At 59.6% G+C, this 20,693-nt stretch overlaps 1 protein-coding gene across 12 annotated transcripts in view; it reads right to left on the reverse strand.

The window, feature by feature from the left end:
• The window catches only part of HSPG2 (heparan sulfate proteoglycan 2), a 99,240-nt gene that overhangs the window by 6,497 nt on the left and 72,050 nt on the right, over positions 1-20,693 (reverse strand). For 7 of the 12 annotated variants that reach the window (XM_086715966.1, XM_086715965.1, XM_086715964.1 and 4 more), the window contains 41 exons: positions 19,811-19,936; positions 19,518-19,670; positions 19,295-19,437; positions 18,841-18,976; positions 18,606-18,754; positions 18,209-18,359; positions 17,317-17,486; positions 17,086-17,233; positions 16,521-16,672; positions 16,207-16,342; positions 15,954-16,105; positions 14,923-15,058; positions 14,626-14,777; positions 14,056-14,194; positions 13,815-13,966; positions 13,061-13,196; positions 12,791-12,942; positions 12,398-12,536; positions 11,699-11,850; positions 11,323-11,470; positions 9,860-10,011; positions 9,306-9,447; positions 8,817-8,968; positions 8,309-8,450; positions 8,052-8,192; positions 7,532-7,666; positions 7,099-7,280; positions 6,347-6,542; positions 5,913-6,092; positions 5,350-5,610; positions 4,984-5,188; positions 4,358-4,455; positions 3,207-3,473; positions 2,576-2,685; positions 2,228-2,375; positions 2,029-2,145; positions 1,641-1,658; positions 1,252-1,363; positions 445-589; positions 257-356; positions 7-116 (listed from right to left, as the gene is read on the reverse strand). In XM_086715966.1, coding sequence (XP_086572092.1) covers positions 7-116; positions 257-356; positions 445-589; positions 1,252-1,363; positions 1,641-1,658; positions 2,029-2,145; positions 2,228-2,375; positions 2,576-2,685; positions 3,207-3,473; positions 4,358-4,455; positions 4,984-5,188; positions 5,350-5,610; positions 5,913-6,092; positions 6,347-6,542; positions 7,099-7,280; positions 7,532-7,666; positions 8,052-8,192; positions 8,309-8,450; positions 8,817-8,968; positions 9,306-9,447; positions 9,860-10,011; positions 11,323-11,470; positions 11,699-11,850; positions 12,398-12,536; positions 12,791-12,942; positions 13,061-13,196; positions 13,815-13,966; positions 14,056-14,194; positions 14,626-14,777; positions 14,923-15,058; positions 15,954-16,105; positions 16,207-16,342; positions 16,521-16,672; positions 17,086-17,233; positions 17,317-17,486; positions 18,209-18,359; positions 18,606-18,754; positions 18,841-18,976; positions 19,295-19,437; positions 19,518-19,670; positions 19,811-19,936 — 6,035 coding nt within the window. The remainder of the gene's footprint in view (positions 1-6; positions 117-256; positions 357-444; positions 590-1,251; positions 1,364-1,640; positions 1,659-2,028; positions 2,146-2,227; positions 2,376-2,575; positions 2,686-3,206; positions 3,474-4,357; positions 4,456-4,983; positions 5,189-5,349; positions 5,611-5,912; positions 6,093-6,346; positions 6,543-7,098; positions 7,281-7,531; positions 7,667-8,051; positions 8,193-8,308; positions 8,451-8,816; positions 8,969-9,305; positions 9,448-9,859; positions 10,012-11,322; positions 11,471-11,698; positions 11,851-12,397; positions 12,537-12,790; positions 12,943-13,060; positions 13,197-13,814; positions 13,967-14,055; positions 14,195-14,625; positions 14,778-14,922; positions 15,059-15,953; positions 16,106-16,206; positions 16,343-16,520; positions 16,673-17,085; positions 17,234-17,316; positions 17,487-18,208; positions 18,360-18,605; positions 18,755-18,840; positions 18,977-19,294; positions 19,438-19,517; positions 19,671-19,810; positions 19,937-20,693) is intronic. The other 5 variants (XM_086715972.1, XM_086715971.1, XM_086715970.1 and 2 more) reach the window with 2 other exon arrangements.

Raw genomic sequence — 20,693 nt, forward strand, 5'->3', positions numbered from 1 at the left:
GGTTACCTGGCAGGGCCGGTCCCGACAGGTGGGGCAGTGGGAGATGCCGTGCGCCGTAAGGTTGAGGTCGTGGAAGATGATCTCCTCGCCCTGGATGCGCAGCTCCCGGACACAGCCTGGGCAGCAGCAGGCACAGTGAGAAGGGCGGCAGTGCCGGGCCCAGCCCGTACCCTGTAGGGCTCTTCGGGGCTCCCGTGGGCTCTGCCCACCGGCCAGCTGAGGCTCGGCCAGGGACGGAGGCGGGGAGGGGGCTCACCTACAAAGCCGCCGCTCAGCCCCGCCTTGGGGATGGCGCCGTAGTCGGGGTAGCCACCCAGGTAGAGCTCCTCGTTTAGGTCCAGGCCCTGGAACTTGCCCTGGGCAGTGGAGAAGTCAGGGATGGTGAAGAGGGGCTGGGCAGAGGTGGGGAGGGGGCCGGAAACGGGGGGACCGGTGGGGCCTCACCTGAGAGGTCCCGTTGACCGGGGCCAGGCCGCCCACAATCAGGGAGCCCTGGGTAAGGCTGCGCAGCAGGGTCACGGTGTGGAACTGGCCCAGTGCCAGCGGAGTGGGGTGGCGGATGGTGGCCATGCCTGAGCCTGCGTCAAACCTGCTCCACCGAGTGGGGCCGGGCAGGAGGAAAGCACTTAAGTGGCTTGTCAGAAGGGCTGGGCGGTGGGCCCAGCCTGGGCAGAGGTGAAGTCACTGTTTCCTGCAGTTCTGATCTAGTTCCTGTCCCTGCCCTGTCCTCCCGCCCTATCACCCACCCCTAGCTCGCCACATCCCTGCCCCTTCCTCAGGTCTTCTCCTTGCTCCGCCTCCCCAGAGCTTATCCCGAGCAGCCCCTGGGGCGCCAGCTGCCCTCAACCTTACACCTTGTTGCTCTCCCTTTATGTCTGGGTCTTCCCCAGCTAGAATATATCTTCCCCCAAGGGCCAGAATGTGGTCTGTCCGTGTCCGTGCCTGGCACCATGTTCAGCAAATAGCTACCGAGTGATGAATGAGCCTGGTCTGCAGGAGTCCCACCGGGTAAAGACATGCTCAGCATCACTGAGCATTTCTGCCGCAGTTTTGGGCAAGTCTGAGGCTGCTTCCTCCTCTGCTTGGTCGACACACTGTGTCCACTCGAGCAGATCAGGTGGTCACCGAAGGTAATGGTCACATTTCCTCCCTCCTCCTTCGTCCAACTCACTCCAGGGTGGTGTGTGCCTGACCAAAGCCCGCAGTCCCCCAGCCCCCTTCCCCTGTAAATGGGAAGGGTGAGGGTCTCACCGGAACTCAGGCCTTCCACCCACGAGGCCGAAGGAGATGAAGTCAGGCTGCCTGTTGGCCAGGTTGGTGGGGCTCCCTGGGATCCGCTTCTGCCCATTATACAGCAGCATCCCTGGGAGGGCACAGCCATGTAAGGCCCTCCCTCCAGCTCCCCAGCTATGGGCTCCCTGTCTGCCCAGCCCCAGGGGTGAGTGACCCCAGCCTGTGACCCTTCACTCTCTAGCTCCCATCCCTCCCTCTGTACGGACACCCTGTGCAGTCGGGGCCTTCCCACTGTCTCTGGATGTGCTCTATACAGAGACTGGCTCAGAGCCCCTACAAAGAAATAGAGTTTGCTTCACTCACACTGGAGGGCCTACCTGAAGGAGGAGAGGAAGGCAGAGACTCACCCGAGTAGAGAAGGAGGCCTGGACAGTGAAAGTCAGAGACCCGTAGGAGATGGAGAAGAGAGAAAGAGAGAGAGAGAGAGAGAGAGAGAGAGAGGAGGAAAGGCTGAGAAATGGAGACAAAAGAGGGAAGGAGGAGAGACAGAACAGGAGGCCAGGACAGGAGGATGGGTGGGGGTGAGGCCATGGCAGAGGGAGGAGGTACTGCAGAGTGGGGGATGGAGACAGGAGGAGGCACGAGAGAGGGCCCAGAGGCCAGGCCTGGGGGTCCCAGGACAGGGATCTGAGGGAGGTGGGTAGGACTGGGGGCCACCAGGGCTCAGACAGTAATGGTGGTTACTCCAAGAGATCCCTGCCCCAGGCTCCCCAAAGCAGCCCCTCTCCTGCTCACCATCGGCTGAGTCAGGACGGAAGGTGATCTTGATCTCGAACTTCCTGTAGGCATCTTTGATGGTGGGCAGTGGCAGGAAGGAGTGGGGGGTCTGTGTGAAGTAGGGCACCACCCGCTCTGCGGGCAGAGAATGTAGCTAGAGACACTGCCCAGCAGGCAGCGGGCAGGGCACTGCCTGGTCCAGAGGGTGTTGTCTTACCCGGCACCTGCAGATGGGCAAAGGCTTTGACCTTGCCCTGGTGATTAGTAGCAGTGCAGACGTAAGTGCCTGCGTCCTGAGGTCGGACTGAGGGCAGCAGCAGCATGGTGTTCTCCACGCGGCTGTCAGGTGGCAGGTTACCGTCCAGCTGCAAATGTACCCACACTTGGGACCCTGGCCTTGGCCCACACCTCCACGGGCTCTGTCTCCCATCTTGCCTCAGACCCACCCTCAGACACTGGGCTCGTACTCTGTGCCAAGCCTGGGCCTGGGCCTGCGGGCACTGAGATGGTGAAGGCCTGACCTTGCCCCTCAGGCATGCCTGCTCGTCCCCTGCCCAGCATTTACCTTGCTCCAGGTGATCTTGGGAGTGGGGTAGCCAGAGACCATGCAGGGGAAGGCGGCTGCAGAACCAGCAGGCACACGGACCTCTGGGGGCGTGGAGATCTGGGGCAAGGCTAAGAGCGGGCAAGGAGACACAGGCCATCAACATGATGACAGCCGCCACTAGAGAGCCCAGCCTGTGTCCGGACTCATTTCATCCTCACTCTAGCCCCTGAAGGGAGGTGCTGCGTCCCCATTTTACAGGTGAGGCTCACTGGGCAGTCAGGGCTCAGGGGCAGGTCCACTTGGTTCCACAGCCCAACAGTCTTCAACACACCCCGGCAGAAAGTGGTGCAGCCCTCTGGGGACTTGAGACGGGGGTACCAGGGCAGCTTGCATCAGTAAGTCTGGGGGCAAGTCATAGGGTTTGGGGTGAAAAGGAGCTGCCTCTGAACACAACACAGATTTGTGTCTGCCCTGCACCCACTGCCCTTTTTCACTCTCTTTTACGTCTGTTTTGTGCTCACGTCGTCACTGCCATCGGATCGGGCTGTGGGTCTCTGTTGTCAGAGCAGGTGCTCCAGTGGGTGAGGACTACATATCCGTTTCCCTCCTCCTGCCCCCTGTCCCCGGGGAGGTCCCTGCCGTCCTTCACCTTGCACGAGCAGCAGCACGTGGGACTGGGTGGTGCCAGCGGCGTTGGTGGCCGTGCAGCGGTACTGCCCCGCATCGGCCAGCTCCACGTGGGCAATCCTGACGATGCCCCCGCTCTGCACGATGCCAGGCCGCAGGCGCCCCCCGACTTTGCTCCATGTCACCTGAGGCTTGGGGTCACCCAGGGCCAGGCACTCGAACTCCACGGCATGGCCGACCACCACGGTCTGCACGGAGGTCCGAATGTTGATGAGCACTGAGGGCAGGGCTGGGGAGGCAGGGAGCAAAGGTAGAGTGAGAGTGAGGCCAGCCTGCTGCAGGCTTGGTCCGAGGAGGTGAACACCGGGGCCCTTGGCAGCCACCCCTTTCTTCATTTGCTTTCTCGTGCATCTACTCATGCACACACTCACTCATTTGCCCTTGTTTACAGGGTTACTCATTTGCATGTCTGCTGTCATTTTTCATTGGCTGGTCTGAGCACCCACCACTCCATCCACCTCCCTTCTTCCCTCCCTTGCAGTATTTGTTAGGCCCCCTTATGGTATGCTAGACACAAGCAAGAAACAATCGAATAATTCTCTTTATTCATAGACATTTCAGGGGCTTCCCGGGGAATATAGTCCCTGTGCCCCTCATTTCTGTTGTAGGCTTTTAAAAAAAATTGTTAATGTTTATCATTATTATTATTATTTCAATTTTTTAAGACGTTTATTCATTTTTGAGAGACAGAGACAAAGCACAAGTCGGGGAGGGGCAGAAAGAGAGGGAGACACAGAATCCGAAGCAGGCTCCAGGCTCCGAGCACAGAGCCCGACGTGGGGCTCAAACTCATGAATGCAAGACCATGACCTGAGCTGAAGTTGGACACTTAACTGACTGAGCCACCCAGGCTCCCCAATGTTTATTAGTTTTGAGAGAGAGAGAGAGAGAGAGAGAGAGAGAGAGAGAATAAGCAGAGGAGGGGAGAGAGAAAGGGAGACACAGAATCCGAAGCAGGCTCCAGGCTCTGAGTGCTCAGCACAGAGCCTAACATGGGGCTCGAACCCACAAGCCGTGAGATCATGACCTGAGCCGAAGTCAGATGCTCACCTGACTGAGCCACCCAGGCGCCCTACTATCCTCTGCTCTTAGGAGAGGAAGCTACCATCCTACCTTGGACAACCAGCTGGGCACTGGCCTGGGCCTGTCCCCATGGTCCATAGGCCTGGCAAACATATGTCCCTTGGCAGCTCTGGTCCAAGTTCTGGATTCTGCAAAGAAAAAATAATAAGACATCAGTGAATACAAACAATTGATAAGAATGCTTTGCCATGGCATGTGAGTTCAAAGCCATTGGAGATTAGCACATGGTGTAAGCTTCTGGTCTCTCGCTAACCACGTGAGGTAGGTAGTAGGTAAGTGAGGCAGACAGGCAGGCAGGTAGATGTCACCACATCCATTTTAGGCCAACACCTTACGGTCAGAGCTCAAGAGCACACAGAGTAGCAGAGCTGAGATCTGGGTCATGTGTATACATCTGGCCTCAGAGACTGTTCTCTTTCCCCTAATAATAAGGATGCAAATATGAGCTCCTGTTTACTGAAGACCTTTCCCATGCTTTAGATAATGTCATTTGGTCCCATGTAAGTCATCGTATGGCTGAGGACATTCAGGCTCAGAGAATGGAAGTGACTTGCCTGAGGATACTGTTTCATGCTGAGCCCCACAGGACAGGTATCTTAACAGCCCCCGTGTGTACCTTGGTGCTCAAGTTCAGTATGGCCTCTCCCCCGACTCACCGGAGCACCCCATCCTGCACACTGTGGCCAGGAGGCAGCTGACCCCCTTCCTTGACCCAACGGAGCTGGGTGCCCTGGTCACTGGGCACGGCACAGTGGAACTCGACGCTGGCCCCTACGCTCTTGGTCTCCAGCTGAGGTGTGACCTGAACGGTGGGCGCGGATCCTGCTGGGATGGCGGTGGCCGGGACAGAGCCAGAGGGGCCTGTGGGGACATGCACGGGGTTGTGTGTGTGTGTATGTGTGTGTGTTACTCCCGACGCCTCCACCTCCCAGGACCCAGAAAACCTCCATCCTAACATTCAAGGGATGCTCTTTTCCCAGAAGCCCCTTCTGCCCAGCCTGGTCCAGGGCTGCCCCACTCACCTTGAACGAGCACCTGGGCGAAGGCCTCAGCCGAGCCCACCTTGTTGGTGACCCGGCAACGGTAGCGGCCTGAGTCCTCGGGGGCCGCGGGCTCAAAGCGCAGCATCTCGTTCCTGGCAGTCGCCCTCCCAGGGAGGCTGCCACCCACACGGCTCCACTGGAAGGTGAGCGGGGGTGTCCCATGCGCCAGGCACTGGATCTGCACCGTCTCTCCTGCCCGCACTGAAGCGTGCTCCGGGACTGTGGTGGCATACGGTGGGCCTGGGGTGGGGGACGGATAGGTCGGGGCAGGGGAGAGCAGCGGTCAGGATGTGAGTGGGTGTTGGACCCAGGTGACTTGCCAAAGGGCCAGAGAAGCTGTTTGGTGAAGCAGCGGACTGGGGATGAAGGAAGCAAGGGTCCCAGGAGGGGATGCGGGTATCAGGCTAGGGCAGGTTCTGGGGGCCTGAGCTGCACGGGGCCCTCTCGATGGCGTTCCTGGGGCTCTGTCCAGGGTGTAGCCTGGCTCAGGGCTCCATACAGGGCAGAGAGGACAGCCCAATGAGGGCGGAGGAGCTCCTTACTCTCCACATGCAGGGCGATGGTGGCCTCGGCATGCCCGGTAGGGCTGGTGGCGTTGCAGATGTACTGGCCTGAGTCCTGCTGGGCCACCCGGGGGATGATCAGTGTGTCACCTTCCAGCCGGTGCTGCCAGGGCAGTGGGGAGCGCAGCTTGGACCAGTGGATGGTGGGCGTGGGGCTGCCTGTGGAGTGGAAGACCACAGGGGTCACCGGGCTGCCCTAGGGATGAGCTGGGGGTGAGGCTGGTGAGGAAGCGACCGGGTGATCCTGTCCCTTCACGGGAGTCACTGAGTGGGCATTTCAGCCATCACTGGGTGATGCCAGCAGCAGCAAAGTCCCCTCCCTGGGTGCGATAACATCTCCAGATGTCTTGTGTCTACAGTTCAGGCCCCAGGGCAGCACTGCCCTCTGTACTGTGTGCCAGCCCCATCCATACCTGTGGCTGAGCAGCGCAGGGTGGCTGTGTGTCCGGCCTCTACAGTCAGCTCAGCTTCTTCAACTTGAACCTGGGGGGCCCCTGGGGCCACAGTGCCTGTGTCCACAATCACCTCCACCCGCTTCTGTGCTGTGCCTAGTGCATTCCGAGCCAGGCATACGTAGGTGCCTGCATCCGATGGTTTAGCTGATGAAATCTGGAAGAAAGCAAGGATGCTGGTTATGTGGGCACTGATAGGCACCTTGGCGTCAGCCCCCAGCTCTGGCTTGCTTTTACCTCTTCCCTCTCTCCTTCCCTTGACTTTTAGTTCTCCTGTTCGACTAGCTGCTTGAGGACTCACACTCAAACATCTATCCCATTAGTCCATCCATCCACTTGTCCATGAACCCACCTATCCATCCCCTATCCACCCACCCACCTACCTATCCACCCGCTCACTGACCCATCCACTTTACATCCATTCATCCACCCATCTACCCACCCATCCACCCATCTACCCACCTATCCACCCATCCATCCATCCTTCCAGCCATTCTTTCTTCCTTCCCTTGTTTTCCTTTCTTTCTTCCTGACCATCTTCCAATCTACCCACCAACCACTTATCTCATGCCCCCCCCTTTCTCTCTCCATCCATTCATCACCCAACTTCCCATTTACTACTCTTTCCTCCGAGCATCTGTTCAAGGATGAGCCCTGACTGGGCCTCAGACCCAGAGATGAAATGGCCCTGGCCAGGGGAAGATTCGCCTCACCTGCAACACTGTATGGCTGTCCACGACCCCATACATCCGCTGTTCTAGGTTGGTGGGGGCGCCAATCCGGGTCCAGTGAGCCGAAGAGCGGGGCTCCCCAGCACTGACACATTCCAGGGTGATGGACTTTCCTACCTTCACCCGCACGGGACCCTCAGGGAGCACAGACACAGTAGGGGGCCCTGCCCAGAGGAAGGACATCACTGTTACTCATGCAGGGCTTTGCCCACCACATGCACTGTCACAGCCCCTGTCTTAGTAGCGGCCAGGTGGGCACTATTCTACACCAATGTGGAGAACAGGAGGCTCCGAGAGGGAGAATGCCTGAGAGGGAGGGGCATTGGCAGAAGCAGAATTTAAACTTAGGAGGTTGTGAGCTCAGAATCAGGGCTAGAAACAGGAAGGCAGAGCCCAGGGGGTAGACACCACTCACCGTGCACACTGAGGTTGACGACACTTTGGGCCACGCCGTAGGCATTGGAGGCCACGCAGCGGTAAGCACCGTGGTTGCTGGGTCGGGTGCCCACGATGGTGATGATGGAGCCGTTGGGGCTGATGTGGACATTGTCTGTGGGGTCGGCATTGGGCAGGGCACGGTCAGTGAGGTCGTCTTCATGCCTTGGTGCTGCCAGTGGGCGTAGCTCTGCCCCACGTCCCCGACCCCTCCAGCCTGGGTGTATATGACTCACAGGGTCCCAGGTGGAAGATGGAAGAGTCCTTGGAGACTACCGGGTCCAGCCCCTTCACCATCCAGATGGAGACGGTGAGGCCCCAGAGGGGAGGGGCCTCACCCAGAGGTGAGTTTGGTGCCTTTGCCCCACCCACGATGGTGATCACCACGCCTTTGCACCTGACTCCAGCACGCATGCGTGCGCGCGCACACACACACACACACACACACACACACACACACACACACACCCGCCCCACCCTGCAGCCCTCCCTGGGCTCACCCTCCAGTTCTTGGTTCCGAGTTTTCCACTCGAGGCTGATGGGGGCTGCCCCGTCATGGATGAGGCACTTGAAGCTGGCATCTTGGCCCTGCTGCACAGTGCTGCTGGGCGGGTCGATAGAGATGACGGGGCTCCTAAGGCCTGGGGGACGAGGCGGGCAGAGGGCTGGGCTCAGGAGGGCCAGGTTGGCTTGACCTCCCTGCCTCAGCTCCACGGTCTCCCCTCCTCCCCCTGCCCGTGGCATCTGCCACACTCACGGTAGGAGGACCCCGCACTGGGTGGGACAGTGACTGTGAAGGAAGCCTCCTGCTCAGGGCCTGAGCCGCCAACCACGCGGCACACGTACTCGCCGGAGTCAGCAGGGGACACGTGGTGGAGCCGCAGCCGGGAGCCGTGGGTCTGTCGGAGCGAGGAGGGCACAGCCATCAGGCCATAGCACTTGGGGCAGAGCAAGTGCCCAGGCCCACTGTACCAGCACCCGAGTTCTCCCTCGGGTCTCAGGAACCCGGGGCTCCAGCTGGGAGGGGTGAGGGAACTTCATTTACTGGATCCTACATGTCGAACCGACCCAATTTATAGAGGAGAAAGCTGCCTCAGGAAGCAAGTCAGCAGCAGGGCCAGAACGCCCAGACCCCTCACTCCCATGCTCTGCTCCCAAAACTACTCTATCCCCTGGGGTGCCAGGGGAGGCTAGGGTTAGCATGAGGTTTGGGGTGCGGAAAGCAAACGCAGGTTGAACGCTGCCTGCCCATCAGGCCCCTGTACCTGGTGCCGGGCGGGGAGGCTGCCCCCACGCTTATACCATGTGACCTGGGCGTGGGCCTGCCCCGGCACCACGCAGTTCAGGTCCAGGGTCTGTCCTTCGGCCACGTGGGAGGAGGAGGCCTCGATATAGATGGGCTGGGCCAGTCCTGGGGCTGTGGGCACAATGGGTGGGTGAGAAGGGTGAGGCTCCCGGGGATGAAGGCAGGGACTAAAGGTGGTGGCAGTGAATGCCACTAATCCTGCAGGTGCGGTGGCTTGAGTCACTGACAGGACTCAGTGCCACTGACCTAAGAAGGGTCTCCATTCCTTGGGGGAGGACAAGATGCCATGGTGAGGACCCAGGCTGGTCCCCGGTGGCTGTGGGGAGGGGCTGGAGGACATTCACGGAACTGAGAGCCAGAGCCCTGCTGGAAAAGCAGGGAGGAGCAGGGAGAGGAAGGGATTCCCCACGCCTGTGCCCCAGCATCACCCACTGCTGCTGTCACTCACCAGGAATGGGGCTTGGGCTGGAGGCCTCAATCGTGACTAGAACAGAAGCCTCCAGGGTGCCTGAGCTGCTGGTCACTTGACAGTAGTATTCTCCAGAGTCAGCCGGGGACACCTGATTCAGCCTTAGCAGGGGTCCGTGGACCTGGCCAAGGTCAGGGCAAGGCAAGAGTGAGCTGGGGAGCTGGCAGGTCCCGGTACACGCACCCCAGGACCAACATGTACTGAAGTTATGAAGGCCGCATCCTATGCAAGGCAACCCCAAGGCCTTAGACACTGAAGAGCACGACTTTTCATGGTAGGAGGTGGTCTAGTGTCCTGAGTAACACGTGCCCTTTTTTAATTGCATTAGTGTGCTCGGAGGCTGGTGGTGGCTCTGCTGTGCCCAGCCTGTTCTTGACCTCCTGACTCCCAGCGGTCTCCTGGTGCAGTCTTCCCAAAGCCCAGGATGTTGGAACCATTTTCCCTCCTGGCTAGATCGAGGCAGGACTGTTGGGCAGGGGTGGGGTGGGGTGGGGTGAGGAGTGCCCACATCCCACTTTCTCCAGCTCCTGTACCTGGTGCCGGGCAGGAAGGCTGCCCCCGCGCCTGTGCCATGTGACCTGGGCGTGGGCCTGTCCAGGGACTATGCAGTTCAGATCCAGGGTCTGCCCTTCGGCCACATGGGAGGAGGAGGTCTCAATGCGGATGGGTGGGGCTCCGCCTGGGGCTGAGGCACAGGAAGAGGTCAGTGAGCTGGGACTCCCACCCCTTTGCCCTCAACCCCTACTACCCCTGGGTGCCCAGATTTTTAGACCAGAGGTCAGACCACATATGGAGAGGTGGCCTCCGTCCATCCCCCCTGCTCCCTTCCCCTCCCACTGCCCATTCCCCTGAGGCCTGGGGCAGCTAGGCTGGCCTGGGGGAAATGGCTCATCACTCTCTTGGCCCCGCCCCAGACAATGGCCCCACTATCTCCTCTTGTGCTCCTAGCACCACGGGTGGCCAGGGCTCAGGACCAGGCACCTCCACACAGATCACTCATTTTTCTCAAACTTGAACAATGTGCGGCTAAGAACCCAGGCTCTGGGGCCAGACTGCCTGGGTTCAAAACCCAGCTCTGGGGGCACCTGGGTGGCTCAGTCAGTTAAGCATCCAATTCTTGATATCTCACAGTTCGTGAGATCAAGCCCTGTGTCAGGCTCTGTGCTGACAGCATGGAGCCTGTTTGGGATTCTCCCTCTCTGTCTCTTTCTCTCTGCCCCTCCCCTGCTCATGCGCAGGTGCACGTTCTCTCTCTCTTAAAATAAATAAACTTAAAAATGCACACAGACAACCCAGCCCTGCCACTTATTAGCTGTGTGACCTTTGGAAAGCGACTTCATCTCTCTGTGTTTCAGTTTCCCCATCTATAAAATGAACAGAACAATCATGCCTACCTCAAACAGTTTCTATGAGGATGAAATGAGTTAATGTGTAAACAGAACAGGGCCCGGCACCTAGTTAAGTGCCAGATCATGTTCTTTACTTAGCAATTCATGTTCTGCTATCACATCTGCTATAGTCACATATAACTTGTGCTGTTAATTACTTTACATTTTCTTGTCAATTGATTCACTTAACAAAACCCTTTAAAAACTTAGCCCTGTTGTAGGCAATGATTTCCCCGAAATCATGACAGGTTTCATGTGTTGCTGTTTTCTCTAATATAAAAGATTTTTGTCGGGGCACCACGCCAGTCTCCCTCACGTACCCCCAGAGGTGTAGTTCCAGCCTTTAGGGAACTCATGTGATTGTCGCAAGAGTTCTGCCATCTCCATGTTACGGAGAAGGAAAGGGAAGCACGGAGAGAGTCCCTTGCACAACATCTCAGAGCATGGACAGAGGAGCTGGGACTCAAGCCCACATATGCCAGATTCCCAAGTCTGGTCCTCAGGCACGAGAGATAAATCCCACTTGACCTAGCTCCCAACCTCTGCTTGCTGGTTCCTCTCCCTTCCTCCCTCCTCCAGCCTCCCAGCCCCACCACAGGGACCCTTACCAGGGACAGGAACAGCACTGGAGCCAGAGGCCTCGATGTTGACCAGGACTGAGGCCTCCAGGGGGCCTGAGCTGCTCACCACCTGGCACACGTACTCGCCCGAGTCAGCCGGGGACACCTGGTACAGCCTCAGCCGTGAGCCATGGGCCTGAGCCGGGGGGCAGGGTGGGGAAACAGAGCAGCAGAGTGAGATGGCAGTCGGGAGTCCTGGAAGGCTGGAGGCAAAGTTTGACCTCTGACCTAGGCAGGCACTGTGCCCCACAGAGGCTCCGGACCTCCTTCCTCAGTAGATCTGGGGGGAGGGGGGCAGAGATTCCGACCAGGGTCCCCCCCATCCAGCAACCCTCCCACCATTTCCTGCCCCCAACTCCCATACCTGGTGGTGAGTGGGGAGGCTGCCCCCGCGCTTGTGCCACGTGACCTGGGCGTGGGCCTGGCCAGGGACCACGCAGTTCAGATCCACGGTCTGCCCTTCAGCCACGTGGGAGGAAGACGACTCGATTCTGACGGGCATCGTACCGCCAGGGACTGCGGGCACAGAAACAGCAGATTTGGGAACAACTGGGTTGGTAGGAGCCACAGCCATAAAAATCCCTGTTGCTCAAGGTAATAATAACAGTGAACACCTATTAAGCACTGGGAGCATGCCAGGCGCTGTTCCAGGCACTTCGTGTGTGAGAACTCATTTACTCTTTGCAAAATTCATGAACTCTCTGTGAGAATGGAAGCACTCTATCTTCTGTACCGTCCAGTACTGTGCTACTAGCCATGTTACGTGTGGCCACTGAGCACTCGAAACACGGTGACCTGAATGGCGAACTTTAACTGTAGCGGCCACCATATTGGACAGCAGCGTGAGGCTGGAATGACGGGCATCCCCATTTCACTGATGAGGACACGAAGCTGAGAGAGGAGAGGACTTCACTCAAGTCTCTTAGTGGTGCAGGCAGGATTTGAACCCAGGCGCTTTTCTGCAGAGCCTTTGCCCTGGACTGCCACCCTCAGCCGAGAGCTCTGACCGCTGACTCCCCAGGGAGCACTGTTTTTCGAGTCTCCAGTCCTTTCTCAGACTCACCAGAGGGGCTGCCAGTGCTGGGGGACACTGAGACCACGATGGAGGTCTCCTGGGCATCGATGTTGTTGTTGGCCCGGCACACGTACTCGCCGGAGTCAGCCACAGACATGCGGTGCAGCCGTAGGCGGGAGCCATGGGCCTGGCGGGGACGAGGAAGGAGGAGGAGAGGAGTCGAGGGGCCAAGAAGTCACCAGCTAGCTCAGGACTCCTTCCAGGCCTCCCTCGTCAGACTGGCTGAAGCTACCCTCCGTCAACCAAGGGCAAGAGGGAGGGCCGCCCCGGGGCTGCCAGCTACTGCTTCCCTTCCGGTCCTTTGCCCACTGGGGCTGTCCCTGCAGTGCCTACCCCAGCAGGTAGGGGTTCTGGCCTCACTGTCACAGCTCCACTCCATACCTGGTGTTGGGCAGGAAGGCTGCCCCCACGCTTGTACCACGTGATGGTGGCCTGGGGCTGCCCAGCGACTACGCAGTTCAGATCCAAGGTCTGTCCTTCGACCACGGTGGGGGACGAGGACTCGATCTTGATTGGTGGGGAGACACTGGGCACTGGAGACAGAGAAGGACAGACCACACAGCCAGAGTCAGACAACAGTGATGGCTCCAGGGACCGCTCTGCCTCCCCCTGCGCCCACTTGCCTGGATCCCCTGCCCTGTGCCCTCTCACCATGGGAGGAGCCGCTGCCCTCGATGGTAACAATGAGTGAGGTCTCCTGGGACCCGGCACCGTTACTGACGTGACACACGTACTCGCCAGAGTCTGCAGGTGTCACCTGGGGGATCCGCAGTCGGGAGCCCACGATCTGAGGGGGAACACGTGTCAGTGGGTGGATGTAGCACCCCCGTGTCTCCGGGGCAGCTGCCCTGGACTCCAGGAGACTCCCTGCCTCGTCTGGGCTGGCCTCCCCCTGGACGTCCTTCAGAACTCCCTCAGCAGCCTTCCTGAGGCTCTAGGCTGGGGTGGACAGTGTCTCTGGCCTTGGACTGTTCTCACCTTTCACCTGTGCCAAAAGACTGCTGAGGCCATTCCTGGTGAGTCCCCAGTGCCCTGCTGTGGCTTCTATGACACTGCTGTCACAGGGCATATCCACCCCATTCACTAGCCTGTGAGCCCCCTGAGGGCAGGCGTCTGCCTCACTCCACTTGGAATCCTTGGTGCCAGGTGCAGACTTGGCCCAGAGCTATTCTCAGGGGCATTCAGTGAGTGAGTAAATCATAGAATGTTCTATTGAAATATGGGATCCAACTGAGGTCAGTGAGATCTACGTATTTTGTCGGCACTGGTCCAGGGCCCATCTAGTAAGAACACTCCATGTTTGCTGAATGACTGAATGAGCACAGAAAAGGTGTTGAGAACCCCTCCTGAATCCTATCAGCGCCAGTGTGCCCAGTTTTTGCACCACCACCCAATGCCTCCATACCTGGTGCCGGCTGGGTAGGCTACCTCCACGCTTATACCAGGTGATGGTGTGCGGGGCTTGGCTGGCCACCAGGCAGTTGAGGTCCAGGACATGTCCATTGGCCAGGGAGGCTGAGGAGGACTCGATGCGGACGGGGTATACCACGCCCTGGGCTGGGAGGGTGAGACAGGAGGCAGGGTGTGGGAGCCGCTGAGGTTGAAGTGGCTCCCCCACTGTTTGTTAGGACCCTTGAGACACTCACGGTGGGAGGGGCCAAGGCGCTGCTGGATAGTGACAAGGACTGAGGCTTCTTGGGTGCCCGAGCTGCTGACCACACGGCATATGTACTCCCCAGAGTCGGCTGGGGTCACCTGGGGCAGCCGCAGCCTCGAGCCATGCACCTGGAAGGGCCAGGAGGAAGGCAGGCTCAGGGTCAGGCTGTGGGGCTCACAGCCAGGCTCCTGTTCCCTTCCCTGGTGCCCCTCCCAGGCCAGTCCAGCCAACTGGACTTGAGAGAAGCTCTTTCTGGAAAAACCACCATTTATGACCCTTCAATTCCCCTGCCCCAACGTCGGGACTGGGTCCAATGAGAAGAAGAGAGCAGCCAACATTTGTCAATGTGCTATGGGGCAGGTGAGGTAGGCAGTGTGAGCCCGTTTGACAGAGGAGGAAACTAAAGATCAAGGAAGTCAGACGACTGGCCTAAAGTCACACAGCAGGCAAACCGGCAGAACAGTGTCTAAACTCAGATATGCCTAAAGTCAAAGCCTGTATACTTTCTTCTGTAGTCATGAGGGGCTTTCAGGCTCCCCCTTAGCTCTCTTCCTCCTACCTGGTGCCGAGCGGGGAGGCTGCCCCCTCGCTTGTGCCACGTGATCTGGGCATGGGCCTGCCCAGCAACCAGGCAGTTCAGATCCAAGGTCTGCCCTTCAGCCACATGGGAGGAGGATGACTCGATCCGGACTGGGGGAGTGACCCCCAGCGCTGGGGACAGAAGGCAGAGGGTCAATCCCTGGCTAAGAGGGGAGGTGAGGTGGATGTGAGTGAAGGTGGGGGGGGTCTCATGGGATCCTGCCAGTGTCTCCCGCGGCTGGGCCCCTAGCCCTGCCCTACCCCCAGTGCTGCTTACCAGGTACAGAGCCTGCAGGCTCAATGGTCACCAGGACAGAGGCCTCCAGGGGCACCGAGCCACCCACCACGCGGCACACATACTCGCCCGAGTCAACTGGGGACACTTGGTGTAGTCTCAGCAGTGAGCCGTGTGTCTGGCCGGAATGGAGGTGAGCTCAGAGGGGGCTTTCATGGGAACCTTGCACCTATAACCTGCCCCCCTGCCTCACTCTCTGACCTCTGAGTCCTGGCCATCAGCTTTGTCCTGCTTAGGGGAGGCCTCGTCCCAAGGGTAGAGGGTGGTCAGGAGAAGCCATGGTGAACTGAGCAAACCCTGATACCACCTTCCATCAAGTCTAAGACGCATCTTTTTTTTTTTTTTTTTTTTTTAAGTAGGCATCACACCCGGCATGGGGCCCAACGTGGGGCTTGAACTCACAACCCTGAGATCAAGACCTGAGCTGATATCAAGTCAGATGCTTAACTGACTGAGCCACCCAGGTGCCCTAACACACTTTTTAATGTCTCTGAAATCAAGACACATTCTACAGTCAATAACTTTACAATGATAACGGGCAGCTTTTTGTCCTTAGACGTACAAAAACTAATATTGCATCTTGCAATCGACAGCATCCTAAAGTCTATAAAATACAGTAATATTAATCATCGCTAACGGTACTATGGTAACAACAGCTCGGCAATTTCTGTGTGCCAGATCTCTGAGCAATTTGCACATACGCTAATTCACTTCATCCTTAAGACAGTTCTGTAGGATAGATACCATTTTACAGATGTTGAAGCTATGGCACAGAGAGTTTAAGTAACTTGCCCAAGGTCATAGGCTAGTAAGTGGGGGAAGCAGCATTCACACCTAGGCTGGCCAGTCCTAGAGTCTGGGCCCTAATCATTGTACTATCTATCCACCTGTGCGATGGGGTCCAAGGCTTCCCCTGTCTCCAAGGAGACTTCAGCCTTCCCCATCCTTGACCTCCACCACCCAGGGCCTCCCTCCTGTCTCCTTCTTGGCCTGTCCATCTTCCAGGCCTGTACCTGGTGCCGGGCAGGGAGGCTGCCCCCACGCTTATGCCACGTGACCTGGGCGTGGGCCTGCCCAGGCACTATGCAGTTCAGATCCAGGGTCTGCCCTTCAGCCACGTGGGAGGAGGAGGACTCGATGCGGATGGGCTGGGTGCTGCCCGGAGCTGGGGGACAGGAGGGTCACCAGTCACTCAGTTCGCTAGGGCTGCCCCTGCCCAGCCCCGCCCCGTCTTCCATCCCGGCCCAACCTGGTGGTGTCACTCACGGTAGGCAAAGTTGGCCCCCTGGGTCCTGGTTACGGTGACTGTGATAGAGGCCTCCATACCATTGCTGGCCCGGCAAACGTACTCGCCTGCGTCGGCTGGCGAGGCCTGGAAGATGTACAGGCGGGAGCCGCGGACCTGGGCAGCCAGGGCAGGGGTGTGAGAGCGAGGCTTCCCACAGCCTAGCAGACGCCCACCTGCTCTGCTCCTCTGAGCTGGGAACTGCCAGCCGCCCAGCTCAGGGGCCAAGACCCCCTCAACCTACTGCCCAGAGCTCGGCCTGGCCAGCCCCTCCCACCTTTCTGCCCCTGTGTACCTGGTGCCGGGCGGGGAGGCTGCCCCCACGCTTGTACCACGTGACCTGGGCATGGGCCTGCCCTGCCACCACACAGCTCAGATCCAGGGTCTGCCCCTCGGCCACTGTGGGGGATGTGGACTCGATCCTGACAGGGGGGACAGGTCCTGGGGCTGTGGGGAAGGAAGCAAAGGTAGCAGACGATCCCCGGCAGAGAGGGCAAGAACGGTCCACCTCAGAGCCACACAGGCCTGGTCTTCTGAGGACAGGCTCCTATGTTTGGGGGTTGCTGGCCTGGGTTTGGTTCACCTTGAGTGGAGGGCCAGGGCAGGGGCTAAGCCTTGCGGAAGGGAGCAAGGAAGTGGGGGAGAAGGGGGTAGTTGAGGCTGGGAGAGAGGAGGAAGAGGCTGGAGCAGAAACACGAGGCACTGTGTGGCCAGAGAAAAGTGAGGAAGATGGGGTCTTCCAGCTCCAGCGTGGGCCTCCTCCCCCCACCCTCCCAATGGCAGCAGGAGCCGCTAGGACCTCAGCACCTTGAAAGGCCCTCAGCCCCTTCCGCTTGCCCTGCCCTTGGGCAGTTACTCACCAGGGATGGAGCCCGGAGGGGAGCCGGAGGCCTTGATGTCGACCAGGACGGAGGCCTCCAGGGGCCCAGAGCCAAGGACCACGCGGCATACGTACTCGCCCGAGTCGGCTGGAGACACCTGGTGCAGCCGCAGCAGCGAGCCATGGGTCTGAATGCAAACAGGAGGGTTGGCAGGGGGCCAGAGGGGCCCCATCTACCCCTCCAGAAGGCTGGTCCCGAGGACGGCTGTACCTGGTGCCGGGCGGGGAGGCTGCCCCCACGCCTGTGCCATGTGACCTGCGCGTGGGCCTGCCCGGGCACCACGCAGTTCAGGTCCAGGGTCTGTCCTTCAGCCACGTGAGAGGAGGAAGACTCGATGCGGATGAGCTGGGTGCTGCCCGGAGCTGGGGCTCCTCCAGGAGCTGGCACAGAGGAACTGGTAAGGGGCCGGGGCTCCCGAGCCCCAGTCCTGCAGCCCTGGGGCAGAGCACCCAGGGACATGACCAGGGCCTGGCTTGGGAGGGCAGATGGGAGGCCTTTCTAAGGCTGGGACCATGCTTTTCTACCTCAGCATGGTCAGTCAGGCCCCTCCTTCTGTCACCCTCACCTCCAACTTTGGACTCGAGGCCCATTTGCCCACCCATGACTTCCTGATTAGGATAAGCTGCTATGGCCTACAGGCAACCAGAGCCCTTCAGTGCCCAGGCCAGGCCGAGGGACGCAGACAACAATGTTACAAGTCTCTCCTGGAGAGTGTTTGTCATCTGCTCACACCACAGGGTAGTGGTCTTGTCCCCCTTCCACAGATGAGAAAACTGAGTCCCTAAAATGTGGAATAAATAACCAGTTCAAAGCTGATAAGGGGTAGAGGCATGATTTGAACCCAGGTCAGCCTGACTCCCGACTCAGTGTTTAATCCTGACTCTGCTGCTTCCTGACGAAATCTGAAACAGTATCCTCGTCGTAGGGTCCCAGGTAAGCCAGATCAACCTTATCCCCACCCTTAGTCCCCTCACATCCCCAAAGCCCCCCTGGAGCACCCCCTCTTGTCTGATTGTCATGGAAGAGTCCACCGGCACCTTCCCTGGCATCAGTGGGGAGATCCTAGGGCTTGGCCTCTGCCCGGGCCCACTTGGCTCCTCACCTGGGGTGTAGCCAGGGACTGGGTGGGTGTTGTGGAAGACAGAGACGACGATGGAGGCCTCCTTGGGGCCTGACTCGTTCTCCACTCGGCAGACGTATTCTCCAGAATCAGCTGGAGAAACCTGGGGAAGCCGTAACCGGGAGCCATGCACCTGGGACAGGTTGGGACGCAGGTGTGTGAGGGTCAGGAGGGGCTGCAGTCACCACTTCCTCTGAGCCTTAGTGAGTCACTCATCAGGCTCTCACTGGCTCCGCTCTGGGCTGCCCCATGACAGAAGCTGGACAGGGGGAGAAATAAGGGCTGGCCGTCGCTCATGGAGGGCGTCCGGGCCGTGTGAAGCCTCTGCCTAGGAGGATCACTCCCAGGTCCCTCACTGCAGGCTCCAGGGCCCTCATACCTGGCTGTGGGGAGGCAGGCTGCCCCCTCGCTTGTACCACGTGATGGAGGTGTGGGCCAGGCCGGCCACCACACAGTTGAGGTCCAGCGTCTGGCCTTCAGTCACCGAAGGCGATGAGGACTCGATCCTGACTGGCGGGGAGCTGGCACCTGGGGGGTATCAGCGGCGGCCTGAGTAGGCCTCGGGGAGCCCTGGCTTGCCCTCCCCGCTCCTTTAGTCCCCAGAGGCCCCGCACCTGGAAGGACAACCACTTGGATTCGGGCCTGCGCGGTGCCCGCGGGGCTGCTGGCCACGCAGAGGTAGAAGCCGGCGTCGGCAGCTGTGATGGCCGGGATGAGCAGCGTGGCGATGTCTGTGCGCTCGGACCGGGCCTGCCACACGGTGGGAAGGGTCAGCCGCCCGGGGGGGCGAGGCAGCCTGGCAAGGGCTAGCCAGCGAGGATGGGGGAAGGGGGCAGAAAGGGTAGTTGGACACGAGGGAGGGCAGAGCCAGGCGGCTGGCTAAGCAAGAGGCCAACAGCCGCTACCTGCCCGGGTGCGCCGAACAGGACGTCTGAGCAGGCCGCCGTTTCGGAAGTGAAGGAAACCGGAAGGGGGAGAAGACTTGGTAGGAAGGGGAGACGGGAAAGGAAGGCGGTAGGTGCGGTGACCCTGACGAGCCTGCGGGCCGGCCCAGACAGAGTTCCTCACCTGTGGGGGGAGGCTGCCCCCTTCCTTCCTCCAGGTGATGGTGGCGCTGGGCACCCCTGCGGCCCTGCAGTACAGCCTGACGGTGCGACCTTCGTGTACCTGAGTCCTCTCTGGGCTCACCTGGACCCTGGGCCCGCTGCCCCCTGCACACAGAGGCCTGTGAGGACATCTCTCTGGACTGCCCGCGGGCTCCCAAGCTCCACCCTCAGCCGTGTCCCCTCACCGTGCACGTGGAGCACAGCCCTGGCCACGTGCTGCCCGGCACTGTTAAGGGCACGACACAGGTACTGGGCTTGATCCGAGGGCTCGACGGCTGGCAGGCGCAGGATGCCGCCGTGGATCTGTGCCTTCTGAGGGAGCTGGCCGCCAGGGCCCCCTGACGGAAAGGGGTGGCATCAGCACCCACCGGGCACCGCCAGGCCCTGTGGGTGGTAGGTCCCACAGCCTGGAGTCCCGCCCCTGGCCCCCCACATCCAGGGGAGGGAGGCCCTGCCGTCAGTCCTGCCACGGCTTCACCTGTCCACTCGAGGGTGGGCGCGGGGTTCCCGGTGGCACTGCAGCGGAACTCGGCCAGCTGTCCGGGCTGCACGGTGAGCTGCGGCGGATGGATGGAGACCACGGGGGCGGACGGGGTGCCCGAGGCTGACGGGGGAGGAAGAAGCAGTATGTGAGAAGCAGGGTGAGGAGCGCCCCCTTGCTGTTGGTCTCTGTTCTACTCCAGCCCCTCATGGCCGTGGGAGCTTTTAAAATGTCCCCGGGTGCCAGGGGCGTCTGGGTGGCTCGGATGGTTAAGCGTCTAACTTTGGCTCTGGTCACGATCTCACGGTCCGTGAGTTCGAGCCCCGTGTCGGGCTCTGTGCTGACAGCACGGAGCCTGGAACCTGCGTCCGATTCTGTCTCCCTCTCTCCCTGCCCCTCCCCCATTCACACTCTGTTTCTCTCTCTCTCAAAAATAAACAGACATTAAAAAAATACTTTTAAAAATGTCCATGGTTCTTGATACTTCCCCATTTAAGGCCTGTTGGTGGCTCCCCGGGGCTTTTCGAATAAAATCCGAACTCCTTGCTGTGCTGTGATCCACCTCTGCCCACAGCCTCACGTTCTTTACCTACCCCCTTCCCACAGCTCCAGCCACGCTAACCCTGCCGATCCTCAAACACATCAACATGCACCTGCTGCAGGGCCTTTGCACGTGTTGGTTCCTTTGCCGAGAACACTCTCTGCCAGCTCTTCAAGTGGCTGAACACATCCTCTTCCTTCAGCTTTCAGCCCAGACGTCACCTCCTCAGGGAGGCCCTCCCTGACCACCCCATGGAAAGTAGCCACCCTTCACCTACCTCACTGTCTGTTCCTATCCCGGCCCTCATCACCGTGTGAAATTCCGTTGTTTGTTCATTTG

This window comes from Puma concolor, chromosome C1 (genome assembly GCF_028749965.1).
Source record: "Puma concolor isolate L17-30 chromosome C1, mPumCon1.1.hap2, whole genome shotgun sequence".
Classification (NCBI taxonomy): Eukaryota; Metazoa; Chordata; class Mammalia; order Carnivora; family Felidae; genus Puma; species Puma concolor.